The sequence below is a fragment of the Furipterus horrens genome, unplaced genomic scaffold (genome assembly GCF_987537825.1).
Source record: "Furipterus horrens unplaced genomic scaffold, mFurHor1.1.pri manual_scaffold_11, whole genome shotgun sequence".
Taxonomy (NCBI): Eukaryota; Metazoa; Chordata; class Mammalia; order Chiroptera; family Furipteridae; genus Furipterus; species Furipterus horrens.
Genome location: NW_028327181.1, coordinates 71,849,822 through 71,868,117, shown reverse-complemented (window position 1 = coordinate 71,868,117; position 18,296 = coordinate 71,849,822). Strand labels below are relative to the sequence as shown.

Sequence of the window (18,296 nt, the reverse complement as noted above, 5' to 3'; positions counted from 1 at the left end):
ACTTCTGTGCATGTGAAGAAAGCTGCAGTGAGCAGTGCAGACCCGCTGTTCGATCATAGTGAATGGGATGCCCTTTGTGATTAGGCTGGGACGTATGTGGCTGATACTGCACAGCAACGGCAGTCCTTAAATCAATCATTCAGACACCAGAAGACATTTAGGACAGTTATTGTCCAACGAATACATTTGCGTTTTTAAGGCTAAAAGGGGACATTATTCAATAAATTACCTTTTGATCAAAAATAAATTCCTTTCAATTTAAATTTAGGAGCTTATCTCACTGACGTGCTGTATTCATCTTGAATATTTTGCATTCAACAAAACATTCACCCATTACGGAGTTTAGCTCTAAGTCAGTTTACATTGTAGTTAATTGTATTTTGCAACTTTATTATTACTCAGTATAATAAGAATCACCATATATTGAGTATTTTCTGTGATAGGTGTTTTATTTGGATTACTTTTGTAAAATTGTTTTTATACTTTTACATGGAAATACCAATTATACACAGAAATGGATATATTATACATGTACAGTTTAAAGACTAATAAAAATACCCACTGCCCAGCTAAGAATGAAAACTTTTGAAATTGCCTGTGTTTCTTCGTGATCACATATACCTTTCCTCTCCCCAAGAGGTAACTATATTCTACATTTTGGGTTTACCATTTAGATGCTTTTAAAAACTTAATTACTAAAATATTATGAAGTCAGAGAGTTTACCTCCAACTTTACTTGAGGTGTTGCCAAATTTTCACTTCTATTTCTTCAGCTCCCAGAAGAACAGTCGGTTCATATTATATGCTCAGAAAATAATTATTGGATTGGTAAATTGTTTCCTAAGGTAGTTTTTATCAATTTTCATTCCCACTAGTGTTATGTAAGAGTTCCTATTGCTCCACATATTTTACATTTAGTCTAATTATCATACATTTTGATATATTTTGTCATTTTAAATTTTTTCTTTGTTTTTTTAAATTACTTTCCCCCCTCTTTATTGTATTGTTTGGTTTATGTTTAATTATTTGCTTGCTTTGCATTTTATTTTTCTTCTCCAGCTTGTTTAGAAATTATACCTTCTCTTGCTTTTCTTTTAATGATTAATGTACATTTTTAACATGCATATTTAACTTAAAGCTAATCGGTATAAAGTTATTCAAAATCTTTACCCTCCTTTTCAACATACAAGGCAACTTACAATACTTCAACTCTGATGAGCCTCTTCCCAACTTAAATGCTTCTTATTTCCCAGGATTTTAGCTTCAGTGAGACAGTTTCTCTACTTGTCTTTCTCTGTAGCCATCTGCTATTTCACATACCCACTGAGTTTCTAATTTGTTATTATCTACCTAGTATTTTTATAATCTTTTATAATTTAAAAAAGGATAACCAAAATGCAATATGTATGTGTGTGTATGTATCTACGTATTTATTTATTATTGGGCCATAAAATGAAGTTCTGATACATGCTACAACATAGATAAACCTTGAGACATTAAGCTATGTGAAAGAAGCTAGACACAAAAAAACACAAATTGTATGATTCTATTTGTATGAAATGCTCAGAATAAGCAAATCCATGCATATAGAAAATAGATAGTGGTTGCCTGGGGTTGGGGGATAGGGAAATAGGCAGTGCCTGCTAATGGATACGAGGTTTCTTTTGGGAGGTGATGAAGATTTTCTAAAGTTAGTGGTGATTGATTCACAACTTTGTGAATACACTAAAAGTCACTTAACTGTACATCAAAATGGTGACTTTTAGGAGATGCGAATTATATATCAATAACTTTGCTATTAATAAAACAAAGTCACATTGATATGTACAGTGTGGTATATACAATTTATACAAAAATCAAAACAGTATTTTTAAAACTATTCACAATATATATTTATAAAAATATGAAGTAATGGTATAAAAACATGCCTGGGAATGGTCCATAAGAAACTCCATACCCGGGCCAGGTAGCTTAGTTGGTTAGAGCATTGTCCGAATACACCAAGGCTGCAGTTCAGTCCCAGTCAGGGCACATACAACAATCAACCAATGAATGCGTAAGTAAGTGGAACAACAAATCGATATATCGCTATCTCTCTCCCTCCCTCTCTCTCTCCAAAAATCAATCAATCAAAATTTTTTTAGTAAGAAACACTGTAAGAAGAGAATATTAAAAGGTGAAAAGTTTTGCCAAAAACTGGAAAGAAACATTTGTAATACACATAACATATAGAATGCTAAATATCTAAAGAACTCTACAAATTAATCAGAAAAAGACCCACTGAAACCTCTCCTAGGTATACACTCTAATGGAATTTTTACCCATGTGCTGTAGTAGATACGTATGAGAACGTTCATTGCTGCAATGCTGGAAAGCAGAAAATCCAATGTCCATCTACAGAAGGATGGATAAATAAAGTGTGGCATATTAATCTAATTAAATATGATACTTGTCAGTAAAAGTGAATTCATTACTATTATAATAGCATATAACCACATGGATGAATGATAAAACCATACTGCAAGATGAAAAAGCAAGTTTCAGAAGATGATCTGCAATATTTTTATGAAGTTAATAAACAGTAAAGCAAAATAATAGGTTAGGGATATACATGTGTATGTGACAAACCATTTTTAAATTAATAGTATTGAAATTTTAGTGTTGGCAGTTTTGTAATTCTTAAATGAATTCATGGATGTTTTAGTTTATTGTCCTGCTTGAAAGTATATGTGTTTGTTACATACCGTACATGTTTTTAGTATACATCAAATATTATAATAAAATGTTTGGGAATATTAAATTAAATGTAGACAGTTGTTACCTCTGGGGAAAAGTTCAGAAGGGCCTTTTGCAATGTTTGTTAAAGTCAAAATTTGATATAAATATACTTAAATGCTAAGCTTTAATATACTATTATAACAAATATAAAAAGCATGCAAAAGACCTAAAATCTACAGAATAGAAAGCTGTGATATATTGATAGTTTTTAAAAGCATAGAACACTCTATATAGTATGATTTAATTTTTGTAAAAAATACATAATTTATATGTATTTGTATATATAGGTGCTATTCTCAGAAAATCAGAAAAATTATACACCAGACTGTTAATAGTGTTTGTTCCTGGAGCAGTGGTTCTCAAGGACAGGGATGTAGAGTTTTGCCTCAGGGGACATTTGGCAACGTCTGGAGATATTTTTGATTTTCATAATTGGGAGAATGCCACAAAATTAGGAATCACTAACAAAAATTGTCTTAAAACTGTGTATGAAAATTTAAAACATATTGCTAAGTAATTTGTGAGTCAGAAATATTGCTAATCAACAGGAAGAGAAATTTAATCTCACTTGTAATTAGGGGAATTCAAATTAACACACAACATACTATTTCATATACAACACATTGACCAAAAGTCAAGAGGGAAAACACAAAATGCTGTTACGACTCTAGTAAAATAGGAGTGCTTACATACTAGTGATGTGCATAAACTGCTTGGTACAACCAATTTGGAGAGTTATTTTACAATATCTAATGAAGTTGACTATATTAACCCTATGACTCCACATGCAGTCTTCTAGAGATGAACTGTAGAGAAATTCTCACACATCTATACAAGGAGACATATGTGTCTTGATGAAAACCAAATTGGAGTAATTATAAAAGCCCATCATTCAAGGAATGAATAATAAGTTATAATATGATATATTCATACAGTTGCATACCATTTCAAGTTAAAATAATTGAATTAGTTTTTCAAACAATATCAAGCAATTGTGAAATCAAAACATTAAGATAAAAATACAAATAATTTGTACTGTACTATTCATGTAAAATTTTAATTGCACAGAGTACATATTATTAGGGGATACATGTAGTAATGGCATCAAATCATGGACAGGAAGGATACACCAACCTTAGGATAGTGGTTCCTGTTGAGGAACAATGGAGAAAGCTTTCAACTAAGTCATTAATGCTTATTTCTTTAAAGTATATAAATTTCAAACAAATAGGAGTATTTGATGATAGCAAGTACATGGGTGTTCTTTGTATTATTCTCTTTCCTTTATTTTTATTTTTTGGAAAAGTTGGAACATTTTTATGACTGAAGGCAAAAAAACGCCATAAGTTAAGAATCATTATTATTCCATGTTTTTCAGAGCAAATATTGTATTTATGACTATAGACAGGGTAGGCAAATAATGCTAGACTAAGCTCTAGAATCACTTTTGAAAATCTTTCCTGATGTTCTCCCTTCCTCCTGCCTTCTCTCACTGTGCCCAGCCACCTATACATTAATTGGTATGTTTTGGCTACAGTCTATCCTGTACACACTTCCATTAAATTACATATTGCACTAATTACATTTATTTACATATTATCCTCAATCTAAAGACCAGAGTAGTAGCTGTATCTTGCTTGGTTGTCCCTTTGCCTGACAAATAGTAAGCACTAAATAGTTGATAAGTGAAATGATGAATAACTGAACAGATTCCAAAGGAGGAAGAAATTTATAAAGGATACTTACCAATATCAAACTTTGCCTGTGTTTTAGTTTTGATATGATTGGCACAGAATATGTTCTTTCCAGAATTCAACAGTATAGGGCATCCAATCAGGCCCTATGCATTAGTTAAGATTAGGTTTTGCTATATATAACTGGAGAACCTAAAATAACAGTGGTCTCCATTAGAAATTCATTTCTCTCACACCAGAAAGAAACCTGAAAGAAGGTCATCCAGGGCTGGCATGGAGGTCCTACAGTGTTGGGGTCCCGTGTTCCAACTATCTTTCTGCTCCACCATCTCTACTGAGATCGCTCATGAGCCAGGATGACTACTTGAATTCCAGCAACCAGCCTCCCTCTTTCCCTCCCTTTCTTTTTCCCTCCCTCCCGTCCTTCCATTCATCTTCCTTTTTGTTTTCTTTAAATTAAGCTCAAAGAGAGACGGAAAAGGGACAGGAAGTGCCTACTGCTACTTTTGGAAGACTTCCCAGAAGTTCCTTACAACACTTCCCCTTGCATCCCCTTGGCCCGCACATAGTCACGTGGCCTCAGCAAGCAGCAGACGGGGCTGGGGAATATCTTTTAGCTGGATGACAATGTTTCTAGCTAAAGAGTGTCGTTCTGTTACTAAAGAGCAAGGAGAGAATGGGCACTGGAATACAACTGGCAGTCCCTGAATTTTTAATCAGCAATGGTTGCTAACAGAAGGTAGAGAGACGCTTTCCAGAGAAAGCATTTTAGTTTACTATTAATGGAAACCTGCTTATAAACAAGCCAAAAATTAGAATACTTTGTATTTAATTCGGTTTCCATCAACTTTATTTTTCATCTCAAGTACAAGATATTAGCAAAATATACATGCTGTAGAGTGCTGTTTATAGAAATTAATGTTCAGTTGGATTTAACAGGATTTTCTTGCTCTTTTTCTTCTGCCGTTTCGCACAGTTTAAACCAGGAAATAGTTTGAATTTTGGTTCTAGGGCTGTGCTTATGAATTTAGGATCTGCTGAAGTGCTAGCCTTGGGAAAGAAAACTGAGGTGGTGGGGGAATGAGGAAGCTAATGTTTTACAGAAAATTAATCCATAAATAGTCAGCAGATTTTCTTTGGGCACCTAATTCTGTGCACTGTTTCTGAGATTGACTCTTTTCACTGGGGTTGTAAAATAAAGTTCTAAAGAAAAGTCTTATTCTTTGAAGATTTGAAGAACTGCTTTACACAAGTCCTTTTCCTTCCAGGCTCTAAATTATCTTGGTATTCAACCCACCAAGGAGCAACACCACGCCCTGAGACAGCAAGTGCAAGCAGACCCCAAGGGGACAGTGGCTTTTGGAGGTAATATGAGGTACATTGTGTTATGTCATCACAGAAACTTGTTTGAACATTTATTGTGACTCACTTTCATTACAAGTTCCTCTTCTTAGAAGGCGTGAGGGAAAAATAAGACCACATTCTATTTCTAATTCCTCAATCGTATACTCTAAAAATTCTGCTAGAATTACTGCTCAGCAAAAAGGAGAACTTTCTCAGAATCTTTTGGCTCTAAAATATTATAATTCTGTCATATTCTGTTTTAATTTTTATTTATTTCATAAACATTGCATTAGTAATAACACAAAAGTACAAAATATAGAAGTACTGGTAATTTCACTATGGTGGACTTTTAATATCTTTTTACCTAATGTGTTATGGCAAAGATTTTTATGATTTTGTATAATTATTCTTATTAAAGGTAGCATAATGTTCACATACTGTAATATTAAGCCTTTTCACTACTGGGGTTTTTGATGGTTTCTCAGTAGCTAATATTATAAATAATTCTATATTGAACATCATAGCATTTGTTTTCTTTTTCTTAGGATGAATGCCCAAAAGTGGTTTGGACTTTTGATATATATTGATAAGTTGTTTTCCTGAGATTTTTTTTTACATATTATTTGTTCTGCCACTGATAATATTGGAATATAACAATTTTTGAATCCTTGACAGCATTACATATTTAATATTTTTCTTATGCAGTATATGCAAAAGCATCTCTATTGCTAAAAAGAAAATTCACTTTTTGGTTTTGAAGTAATGAAAAAAAGATATATTTGCTCCCCTTTCCTTTTGAAAAATGCCTCAAAATAATGAGAACCAAGAAACAGGATTACATGTATACTAAAAACACAATATATAAGGGCAGAAAATAAATGAATCAGTGATCATAGGCAGGTGAAATCTGAAGAGATAAGGGAGTCACAATGGGAAACAATTGATTTGTCCCTGAAAAGGACTGAGAGCATCTGGTACTTCTGAAGGCTGAGTGCAGGCAGGACATTGAAAACCAAATGTTGGAAGTTTGTATAAGGAGTAATTATATGCTGTTCCGTGCCCTCTCCCAGGCAATCCAGCAACTACCACTCCCTTATACCTGCAGAGGAAAATAAATATATTCCCTTGAGAAGCTGAAAATGTATGGTGATTTATCACTCACAGCGCACACTTAGATTGCTCACGGAAATCGGCAGCCATGTTTATATGCAAGAGGCCGTAGGAGTCTCTGAGGAAGCTGAACAAAAACATCAGCTTGGCCACCTAATTGTTCTGTGGCGGAACCTGCCAGTGGACAAGGGAAGTTATCCACACAAAATTTTCAATCAACATTTTAGTGCCTAATTCTTAAATATGTACTCACAGCCAAGAGTCAGTAGACATTTGGAGACATCCTCCAACCTAAAACATAGAACCCCAGACTGTCAGGCAAATAAAATAGAAGGAACTCAGAAAAAGAGAAATATTGCAAGAGCAGAAGAGAACTTCACGATAAACCATAATTAACAGCTTTAATAAGATAAGCAAAGATAAGGCATCCGTGAAATAAGAGTAGGATACTGTAAAAGAGGAACAACTGGAGATCCTTGAAAGAATCCTTGGGAATTAAAAATATAATAGTCAAACAAAAACATTTGAGGGTCAATAGGTGACTAATAGGTCACACTCCATGTCTGAAGAAGCTTATCATTCGCTCCGACTGCATGAGGCAGTGTTGTATAACTATCAAGGTTATATATATGCCTCAGAGTCAGACCTTAAGTGGCATCCTGTTCTGCTACTTATTTGCCAAGTGGCTTTGGGTGATTTTAGACAGTTAACTTCTCTTAAACTGTAAAATAGAGAGGGTAAGAGGCCCTACCTCATAAAATTCTGAGGATGAAATTTCAAAGCACCATGTCTATCATATAGAGGCTTTCTAGAAACGTTAGCTGCTACTACTATTATTACTAAACCTTGGGTTCTTCCAGCTAGAAAAATGTAAATCATAATATTGTCATATGTTTTGGAAAAAACCCTACTTATAATTTAAGAGTTGGAGGAAGAGTTATACCTGTGATATATGTTCGCTTTATTATTATCTTAACTGATTTATTAACTTCAGCAAAATTAAACGAAGTTAAAACCTGTTTACCTCTTCTTCTTGGAACTTATATTTACATGTCACTTCAGTTAATACTATTTTAAGGCAACTTATGTAAGTAAGGTAAATTTTAAGCAGTAGTTATAACACATAGCTTCAACTTAATATAGAAAAAGATAAGATTTATTTAGATAAAGTTAAATATGCTCTTTCTGAAATGTGTTCCATTTTAGATTTTGTCGAGGTTGCCAGAAAGTTGTTTTGCTTGCAGCTGGATGAAGTCAATATCGGTGCACCTGAAGTTTCCAACATATTAGATTCACAGGTAGAGTATGCCCTGAAGAATTGTTGTGGTTGTACTTAAATCATGTCTTGAATGTTATGTGACATGTATGAGGGCTTTTTTTCATTTTTCATTTTTTCTATCGTTGTCTTCCAAAGTGACTGTACAATATTGCATTCCCACCAGCCATGGTTGAGAGTTCCCAGAGACCTGGTTGTTTGGAGACTCTCAGATCACCCAAATCTTCCAGAATTGAGCCACCAATTTGTCAGAACTTATTCTGTAGCATGTAGGGTAGGAAAACTGAAGGTGTAAGAACACAGTTTTTCTTCCCACGGATTTAGATATCATGTGTTTATCTACTTAATATTGACAGCAGAGCCATTGTTTTCTTATTGCTAAACCGTTCTCCAAGCTCCCAGACCCATGTTTTCTGAGGAAGCCAAAGATGGTTGAGTAGCTGAGAACTTCAGTGAAGTGGGGAATTCAGAGTACTTTGTATGAGTGCGCAAAGCTGTCGTACTAGTGGCAAAGAGATACTCTCGCTCCAAATCAGTAATTTATGTCCTTCTTACCAATATGATTTTAGAACAGATAAGAATGTATTCAGTCTGTGATACTTTGGCAGCAAAAGCAAAGTGCCGATGGTGCTTGTGCGAGGTCTTGTGTGTGCCAATAACGTACTGTTTGCAGCACAGATCAAAATGTTGGATGTATTAATGCCTAGGTTTTCCTTTGTTGTTTTGTGCTTTTCAACACCCAGAAACTATCCCCGTAAATTGCTGGCTTTCCTTTTTCTCCCCCACAGGAATTCATAGTAAGAATACATTTTGCTTCACTATACTTACATATAGAATTGAAACAGAAGTCTCAGAGCATTACTTACTTTTTCTACATCATGGCATTCTTATTTAATATTCAATTCTATTTTTTTTCATTAAGTATTTGGTCTAATAATTCACTAATGGGTCATGTACCACAATCTGGAAAATACTCTAAAAATCACTGCTTGTCAAGCAGCTCACCAGAAACAAAAATATTTCATTGTTTTGTAGAATAATTCCCAATTTTTTTTTTTTTGAGTTAAAAAACAATATAATACCTCATCTGAAGTTTATCAATAGATCTGTGGTTGAGGATGCTGACAGCCAGTGAAGGAGGGGAAATTCCACCCTGGTAACCCCCTCAGCCATTTTGTCACAAACAAGAGAGTCACATTTCATAATCCATTTGTCAGGGTTTCTTTCTTCCTTCCTTTCTTTTTTTCTTTCTTTTCTCATGTTTCTTTGGGGCGGGGAGTGCTTATCTTTTTCTTAATTTATTTCTTAAAAATATTTTACTGATGCATAATGGACACAAAGTGTCTCTCGTGTAATCACCACTTAGAAGTCTCCTTCATGTCACCCTCCTTACCAGCTGTGTCTCACACTCTTACATGGAACCACTATTTTGATTTCTATCAGCATAGATTACTTTCACCTATTCTTGAACTTCATAATAAATAGAATCATACAATACGTGTTCTTTGTAACTAGCTTCTTTTGTTTATCATTTTGTCTGAGTCATAAGATTTCTTGAGATGCTATCTTTTAGGAAGGAAGAATTGCTGAGTCATTATAAGTCAGTCCTACTTTTGTAGAAAAAAATCTTTTGGTTTTAGAATAAAATGACATTTAGAATCAAAAATGTAATTATGTTACTGTGATTCTGATCATCATTGCTATATAAAAATTTACATGTTGCTACACCTGCTGCAAGGTTAGAACCGACATTCAGCTGTCTTCTCAACTTAGAACAGCAGACTCTTACTTCACTTTAATGTCATGGGTTTACCACATTAAGCACCAAAAATGGAGTGTCTTAAAATCACAGAGAGAACACTCTAAGTTCCCTAACTCAGACTCTTCACAATATGGATTCTTGTTAAATCAAGGTAGTGGATTGCAACCACCATTTCAACGAGAGAAATAGAATAGAAATGGTACCAAAGTGAACTGTATGTGATAAGAGTGAGCAATATTTCACTTATACTGGGTCATGAAATAAATGATCTTCCCACGGTGTGGAGTGGTAAATACTTCATGGCCACTTCACCATATACTCAACTGTAAAATATTACATGTATATCTTACAATTGTGGTGTTCATGGAATTGTGCTAGGTGCTTTGGTACATGTTATTAAACAGGTGAAACTCCCACCTCTATGCTGTATACATGAAACTAATACAAAATAACACCGAACTGCACTGGATTAAAAAAAAAGATAAGTAAAACTCCAGCCTGTCCCTCAAAGAACTTAGGGTATAAAGTAAGGAAAGTAAGGTATACTAAGAATTATAGTTTTAAAATGCATGCTGTGGTAAGACCATAATAATAAAAGAGCTTAAAACATTCGGAGAAGATTCATGACAGAGTTGGCATTTGAGGGAGTTTTGAATGGTAAATGGAATTTTATCTGCTCAGGCGGTTAACAGAGAGTAGTGAGCACCTGCATGAACAACCATAAAATTTATATAATGTAATGGTAAGCAGAGAATGATATACTTTTTTAAAAAAAGATAATCTAGTACACACAGGTCAGTGAGAAAGTTAGGACTGAAAGAGTAAATATTAAACTAAGAAGTTTATACTTTATTAACTGTCTGCTAGGAGCCATCAGGGAGAACAGTGACATCTTCAAACTGGTATTATAGAAATAATAATCTTATGATAGTGTTGGTTATCTTGGAAACAGATGAAACTAATGGTAGGTAGTCTAGGTAGGGAACAAAGGAGAGTCCAAATAGAGAATAATAATATATAAAGCAGGGCTGTGGTGTAGTATGGTCAGATAACTCCACTGCCAACGTCACCACCGCCCAGTATTGCTTTTGCACAAGACTAGTTAATATCCTTTGGACCACTCTGTAGGAAATATGTTTACATTTGAAAATCTATTTGAAACGAATCTAAAACAGTGTAAGAAGGGATTTTCTGAGTGTGTGTTGAATATTTACAAAAGAGTAGAGACAGATGAAGAATGTGAGATCATGTAAATTATAGACAATGACCTTATCGATACACAAAAGCAAATGTGTCAGAACAAAAAGAGCCGGTAATGTTTAGGGAGAGTATTTCTCCCCAAATTTGAGGGATGGCCCTACTTCTGCTATTCTAGGATTTGGAAAGCAGATCTGAGTTTATTAATATTCACCATGATTTTTGTTGAGTAGTTAGTAAAAAATCACAAACTAATGTCAGACTTCTGTGAGAATTGGGATGACCATTTTATTAGCTGTGAAACTTTAGGTAAATTACTAACCTTTTGAGCCCATTTCTTTATCTGTAAATGGAAGCAATGCTATAGTAAGGATTTAATATTGAATATATATAGTCCTTAGCAAGTGTCTGCACATAATAAGTGGCTGATATTATTTGTATTATCTTTTTCTACTCTGCATCCAATTGCTTTCTCTACTTAATCCTTTAAATCATATTTTCTATATTTTTAGTTCTGTTATAGCTTCTACATAGAAGGCGGCCATAATTAGACTTGGATTTTTATCTCTGATAAAATTGTCATTGTTTTTTACCTTGCAATTAACTGTCAAAGAGATCATGTTAAAAGTAAGAGAGATTGTCAGCTCTGCCATTTTTTGTTGTTGTTATTCACTTGTGCATGAATTATTAATCTTATCTTCAAGACACAGTTTCTGTGCAGGAATCTTTTTAAGCACTTACTTGGCTGTTATGTTACATTGTGTTTAATTAAAACAAGACACATGATCAATTAATGTACTTCAGTGGGTTTCGTAAACAGTCTTGGTTTATACTACGCAGCATTTGGTTAGCCTTAGAGACCATATACTTGGAAAGGGGATATCTTCAGGGAATAGTTTATGTTGATAGCTTATAAAGTCTTTTTAACATTATAAACACAGTCTTGAGATTTGGACTTTTAAGGAAAAATATATTGTTAAATAAGAATCATAAAGATGCCAACAGATTATGTATACCTGATAATCATATACATTCCGTTATAAGTAACAACAATGTAAGATTAAGCGTAAATGAGTGAAGTTCCCCTAGATTACTTTAACATCCCCTTTTACCCAATCAGATGACTCCGAAGCCTTGTCAAAAGGGATTTTCATGTTAGTTCTCATAATTAGCATCGAATGCATAATTTTTCACTTATATTTTAATGTTGACAGCTAATCACCTGTGATTCCTTAGAAGCAGATGAAATGGAAAGGTTTAAGTGTGAAAGAAATGATGCCTTGGAAGAAATGAATACACTTAAGGTAATCTCCAATTTTGCTTTCTCACATTTTCTTTGGAAAAAAAAAAGGAAGAAAATTATCTTGTGCTGAATTTGGAAGTACTGGGACTTAGTGTTACTTTTAAATAAAGAATATTAATATCAAATAGCTTTAAATTAATATTGGTCAATATTGAATATTAATAACAAATAATTTATTTCTTCGGTTGAGCTTTAGACAGTTAATCTTTTGGTTCACACACTTTATATTTCACAATACATGTAAGATTCTGTGTGAACAGTAGTTTTTACTCATATCTTCTGATTTGGCTATTTCTCACCCCTTTTTTTCTCACTTTGGTGGCAAGGATGAGGAGCCAATAGAGCAAAGTTTGACACTGTTGGGTCATCAGATGTTTGCTGGGAAATACATTTTCTCCCCTATTCGCAGGCATGCTTCAGGGCCATCTTGTTTTGTTAACATGATTTGGAATTAAGGCAGTATGATTTAAGGGAAGAAAAAACACACAATATATCCCAAATATACTTTAAGATTTTGATTGTCTTTATGTTTTCATTCTGTGTTTAGTAGATTATTAAATTTAAATTCTAATTTTTATACAAGGCCATTATATTTTTTAAATCTTTGAGAAAAGCAACATAACTACCTAATTTACCATTAATTAAACATTGAAATATATTTTAATATTATTTCTAATAATTTTCATAAATAAGTGAAATTCTATTGTTTATTTAATTTTTATTAAAGCAAAATAATTGCACCCATAAAAAGAAATTTCCTTGCTACTTTAGTTTTTAAATTCCAGTCTCTATAAGAAGCACCGTTAAACATGTCTTGTTTATCCTTTTGTAGACTTTCTCTAGATAGCCAGTCATATTCTTTAAATGAATGTGTGTACTTATACACACACACACACAAATATATATAATATGTACTATATATTTTTTAACTTTTACAAAAGCATTTAATACATCACACTCTTTTTGACAACCTGCCTTTTCCCCCCACTTTGTTAGTATCATATCTTGGGCTACTTCTCCAGCTAATAAACACAGATATGTCAAAGTCTTTGTAATGGCTCTCCTGTCATCAATCAGGTGGATCTGTCCTAGGTTATTTAACCAGTTTCTTAATGGTGAATAGTTAGGCTGTCTTCAGTTTTTTATTATTAACAATAATTCAATTATGGACAGCTTTGTAGATGTATAACTTTGCATGACTTACAATTGTAGAAGTACAAATTGAATAAATTTCTGAAAGTGAATTTTTTTCTCAAAGGATATGGACATATAAAATTTTATGTATGTTACCAAATTCCCTTTCAAAAGACTTCACCAATTCATATTTCTTCCAAATGTATATGAACATCATTCTATTCTAAGGGAGTATCTTATATACTTATTACAACTTTGAAACCACTGTCTTTCTACATTTCTGGTATAACAAGTTATAAATTTAGTTTGAAAAGTGAATAAATTCAGTTTTAAAAATAGATTGACAATAGTTTTCTCATATCCTCTTAGGACTGTTAATTGTCTTGGTAAGGTAGCGTTCTTATGCATAAACCATTACATTTTGTCGTTCATCAGAATTTTTAGAGGCTCTCAGATCTTTCTCACTTCCTTGATGTTTATCATTGCTATTTAGTGATATATTTCAGTTTTTATATGAATATCGACATTAATTATTAGAATTGTAATTTAACAGTGTGTTCATGTAACATTTAAACAAGCTTCCCTGAGGAAGCTTTAAATTCACATTTTAAAGTTTATGAGATGTAACCAAACATATTGTAATGTGACATAATCTGGAATTTCCTTTAGCACAAAACCTATCTATTGTCTGAGAACTACTTGTTTACCTATATAAAAGAGTATACAAAGTAATAAATATTTTATTTGAGATTCTACTTGGATTATACACAGACACAAAAATTGGCGTTGTTAAATGAAGTTCACAGAGTATATAGCTGGTCTCTCATTGCTTACCATTATCCTGTACATCTCTCTCTGGCTTAAGGTACAAATAAAAATGAAACCAAAATAATTTGATGCTAATGTCTGATTTTATTTGGTAAGAGTGATTTTTTAAAGTGCTGTGGGCTCTCTTTAACTTAAAGCCTTTCTGCAGAGTTCACGTTGCTACTGCTTTGCCAAGCTGAATGGAAATAGATATATTTTCCATTTACAGATGCAAAAAACTAGGACACAATGGGTGAAGGTGACTTGCCAGAGCACAGAGCTTGGGAGCCAGCAGTTCCCTGGCTCCTGGCCGGGGCCAGACTCCTTAGGTCGCTGTAGTATGTTCCTCTCCATACCTTCATTTTGTCTCTTAGACACGAATGAGCTGAAATACACCAGAAAGCAGATTACTTCTCACAAACATTGCAGTGTGCAATGAGTATTTATACTCAATTTAATCTTCAAGCAATTCCTCAGATCAAGTTTATAGTTAAATGGTTTTAAATTATACTTAGTATTTCTTATTCGACCAAGAAAATGTAGATTTATTTATAAAATACTTAAAAGTGAGCATTTTAGGGTATATGCTTAATTTTTAATTAAAAGGTGATAATATTTTATTGGCATGCATAACATTATTCTACCTTAAGAACTATCATTTCATATTTTGGTTACACCAGTCAAATAGTCAAATCTTCATTTTTATCGATGATCTTCCAAGAATAAGCTAAATTAGGAAAATGTTATTCAACTTAATTTCATATGTCTTCTTTAGCACAGTAAGAGAGATTTCCAAGTTATAATAATAATGCTTTCCAATTTGGAAGCTCTTTGGCAGTGATAGCTATTACCCAAAATTTAGTTCATATTTACACATTTTGATCCTGGTTGACTTATGTTGGACCTCAGATTTGAGACTTTACAAAATGGCTATTAAAATAACAAAATACATTTTGATCACAATTGTACTGTAAATAGCTAATTACTTTTAAATGGTATATATAAAATCAGAAAATTGATGGAACTACATTTTCAGGTTGTAGCAGTTGGGTATTTGGGGCATTTATAAGCTTTGAAACAAAGCCTTAAAAATTATAATCATTGATACCTTCATAAGAAATTATTAATTCAGTGGTTTTTAAATATAGGAAAAATTATTTGAATCAGAAAGGCAAAGGAAACAATTGACAGAAGAACTCCAGAATGTGAAACAAGTAAGTGCATCTGTTGTGTATATGTGTTTTGTGTGTGTGTGCATAAACATGTGAGGTATAATTATAAAGCAATGATGCTGTATAATATCCTAGAACATACACATGTGAGTAATAGAGGCTGCTACTACTGCTCAAAGAAATGTTAAAACTCCTCTTTGAAATTGCTTTCGAAACCAGATATACATGGGCTGAAAAGATCATACTCATTGCTTTTCTATTCTTCTTTTATTTTATTTTTTCCTCTTCTTCTGTTACTCATACCTCATATTATTAAAGGTAAACGCAAAATAAGCCATAAAATAAATAACCCTGCAAGGCAGGGCATTTTTGACGTTTATAGAGCATGTGTGAATGACCCGTGGATATGGACACTGGTGTGGGGATTGACCATGGGCGTGGGAGGTGGGCTGGGCAGAGGGGGGTTCAGGGGGGAAATTAGGACAACTGTAATGGAATGACAATAAATAATTAAAATAATATTAATAAGAGGTAAAAATTTATTTTACTTAGAAGTAAAAATTATTCAAAGAATTATAGGTAGTTTACAACAAACAATGACATCATAAAATATATATACAGATAACAAACAAAATAATAAGAAGAAAAAGTTAAGAGAACACTGTTAGAGATCATTAACAATCAACTGGTTTTGAATCTCCCCAAAATTATCCTCCCAGAAAACATAAAACCAAGAGTGGAAATAAAATCAAACAGGACCCATATCTTCAATATGACTATGTGACAGAGAACACCACAGCCTTCTCAGTACATATAAAAAAAATTTTTTTTAATTCATCAAAGTCCTGCAGTGTGCCTGGCACTGAAAGCTGGAATACAAAGAGCAGAGGAGGCTTCAAAACTGGAGAAGAGTTGGGAGAAACACAGCAATTAGGTAAAGTGCTAATAAACTCACCACCAGATAGAGAAAATGGAATAATTGAAGCCAAAATACTGAACAACCCCACGGTTCTCAGGACTTGAGAGAAAGCGTGTGCAACCAGAGGTGGCAGCCTTTAGAACCAGTGCTTCTGGGGGAGAATCAAATAAACAGAGAAGGGGTGGCATCCCTTGGAGACTCGGGAATGACGACAAAGAAGGACATTGAATAACCCTCGCCAGTAGTGGCCTGCGGGAACACATTACACAGAAAGACTGGTCAGCTGCATCAGTAGGGGGAAAATGACTTGAAATACAGAAAGGAAACCTTAAAAAACATTTGTTTGTGTATGTGTGTGTCCCTCCAGAGCATTTAAGATCTTGCAGCTTGGCGATGTTCGGCTCAGATAAACTTCCATAAAAATTCAGAGAGAGAGAGAGAGAGAGAGAGAGAGGAAAAGAAAGGAGGACCTAAGAGGGGAAAATTAAGGGTCTGGCATAAATGAAGAGAAGCAAGACTTACCAGACCTCCTCATCTACCCTCTTCACAACCGTCAACAAGATCCATAAAGTCAGTTGCACAGGAGAGGGTGCTGTTGAACTGAGAACTCTTTCTACGAAAGAAAAGGAATAGGAAAAAAAAAAATCTGTCCCCATCATTACAAAACAACTGGAAAAATCAGACAATACGAAATAAAGCTTTCCTCAGACAATATGAATTAAATGTGATCCTCTTCAAAACATTTCAACAACAAAGTTCATGAAAACTGTACTGCCACACTCCAAACTCATTTAAGTATCCTCCAGCAAGCATTTGGCATTAAGAATCAGAAACTTAAAAACTAAGAATAGGAATTGACCCCCCCCAAAAAAAAAAAAAAACCTGGGAGAAAGGAAATGAGACTTGATCTAACTTAGGGAAGAAAGAAAAGGAAAAGACAAAACCAAATTAGGAAAGAAAACTAAATTACAAGTTGCCCAAGGGAAAATGTATTCAAATGAAAAGGCATTGAAGAAAACCAGAAAAATTACCAGGAAAATGCATGCGAATGAAAGAAATAAAAGCGTTTCTTGAAGTAAATTAAAGCACCTTAACAGCACTAATATTTAAGACTATAATCCAAGAAGACTTTTCAGAACTAAAAGAAGACCTGAATCTATTTTGGGTATGGGGGAAACTTGACCTGGGCAGATCAACTCTAGGACATATTCAGTAAAACTTTTAGACTTTATAAATAGAGAAAAAAATGCACAGGCCTTCAAGTAAAAAGATCAAATAGCTTACAAAGGCCAGCATCAGCCTTCTCAACAGAACATGTAAAGGCGGTAGTGGAGCAATATTTTCAAGAAACTAAAGGAAAGAAAGTGTAAGCTCAAAATATTGTATATGCCCAAGATGACACTCTGATTTCAAGAACAGTTTGGAGTACTGTGCACTTCCTTGTAGTATTTCTGAGGACTCCAGGAGAGGATGACTTTCATCGGACCAAAAAAATAACTGCAGCAACCTTGTCAAGAACTTCCAAACAGTAAGCATTTTACATATGTTATTTTATAGCTTAGACTAAAATGAGGGTGAATTCATGGGTAGAAGAATGACATGAAAACATTGCATGCTTGGCAGAAATCAAAAGATGCAATTTATTTATTAAATGAGAGGATAATGGAGAAAAGGGGAATATAGAATATGATCATTGTCTTCTTAAGTAAGAGCTAGTAGTCAACAAATACCGTGTGAAACTGACATTGACTGTGGGAGGAGGGTGGGCAGGGTAGGGGAAAGCAATGGGAGGAAAATGGG

The 18,296-nt window shown here is 33.7% G+C and overlaps 1 protein-coding gene across 1 annotated transcript in view; it reads left to right on the top strand.

Moving 5' to 3' along the window:
- The window catches only part of STXBP4 (syntaxin binding protein 4), a 130,784-nt gene that overhangs the window by 34,221 nt on the left and 78,267 nt on the right, over positions 1-18,296 (top strand). Inside the window, exons 9-12 of the mRNA XM_090257359.1 lie at positions 5,741-5,837; positions 8,133-8,224; positions 12,376-12,465; positions 15,554-15,619. Of these exons, the coding sequence (XP_090113485.1) occupies positions 5,741-5,837; positions 8,133-8,224; positions 12,376-12,465; positions 15,554-15,619 (345 nt within the window). The remainder of the gene's footprint in view (positions 1-5,740; positions 5,838-8,132; positions 8,225-12,375; positions 12,466-15,553; positions 15,620-18,296) is intronic.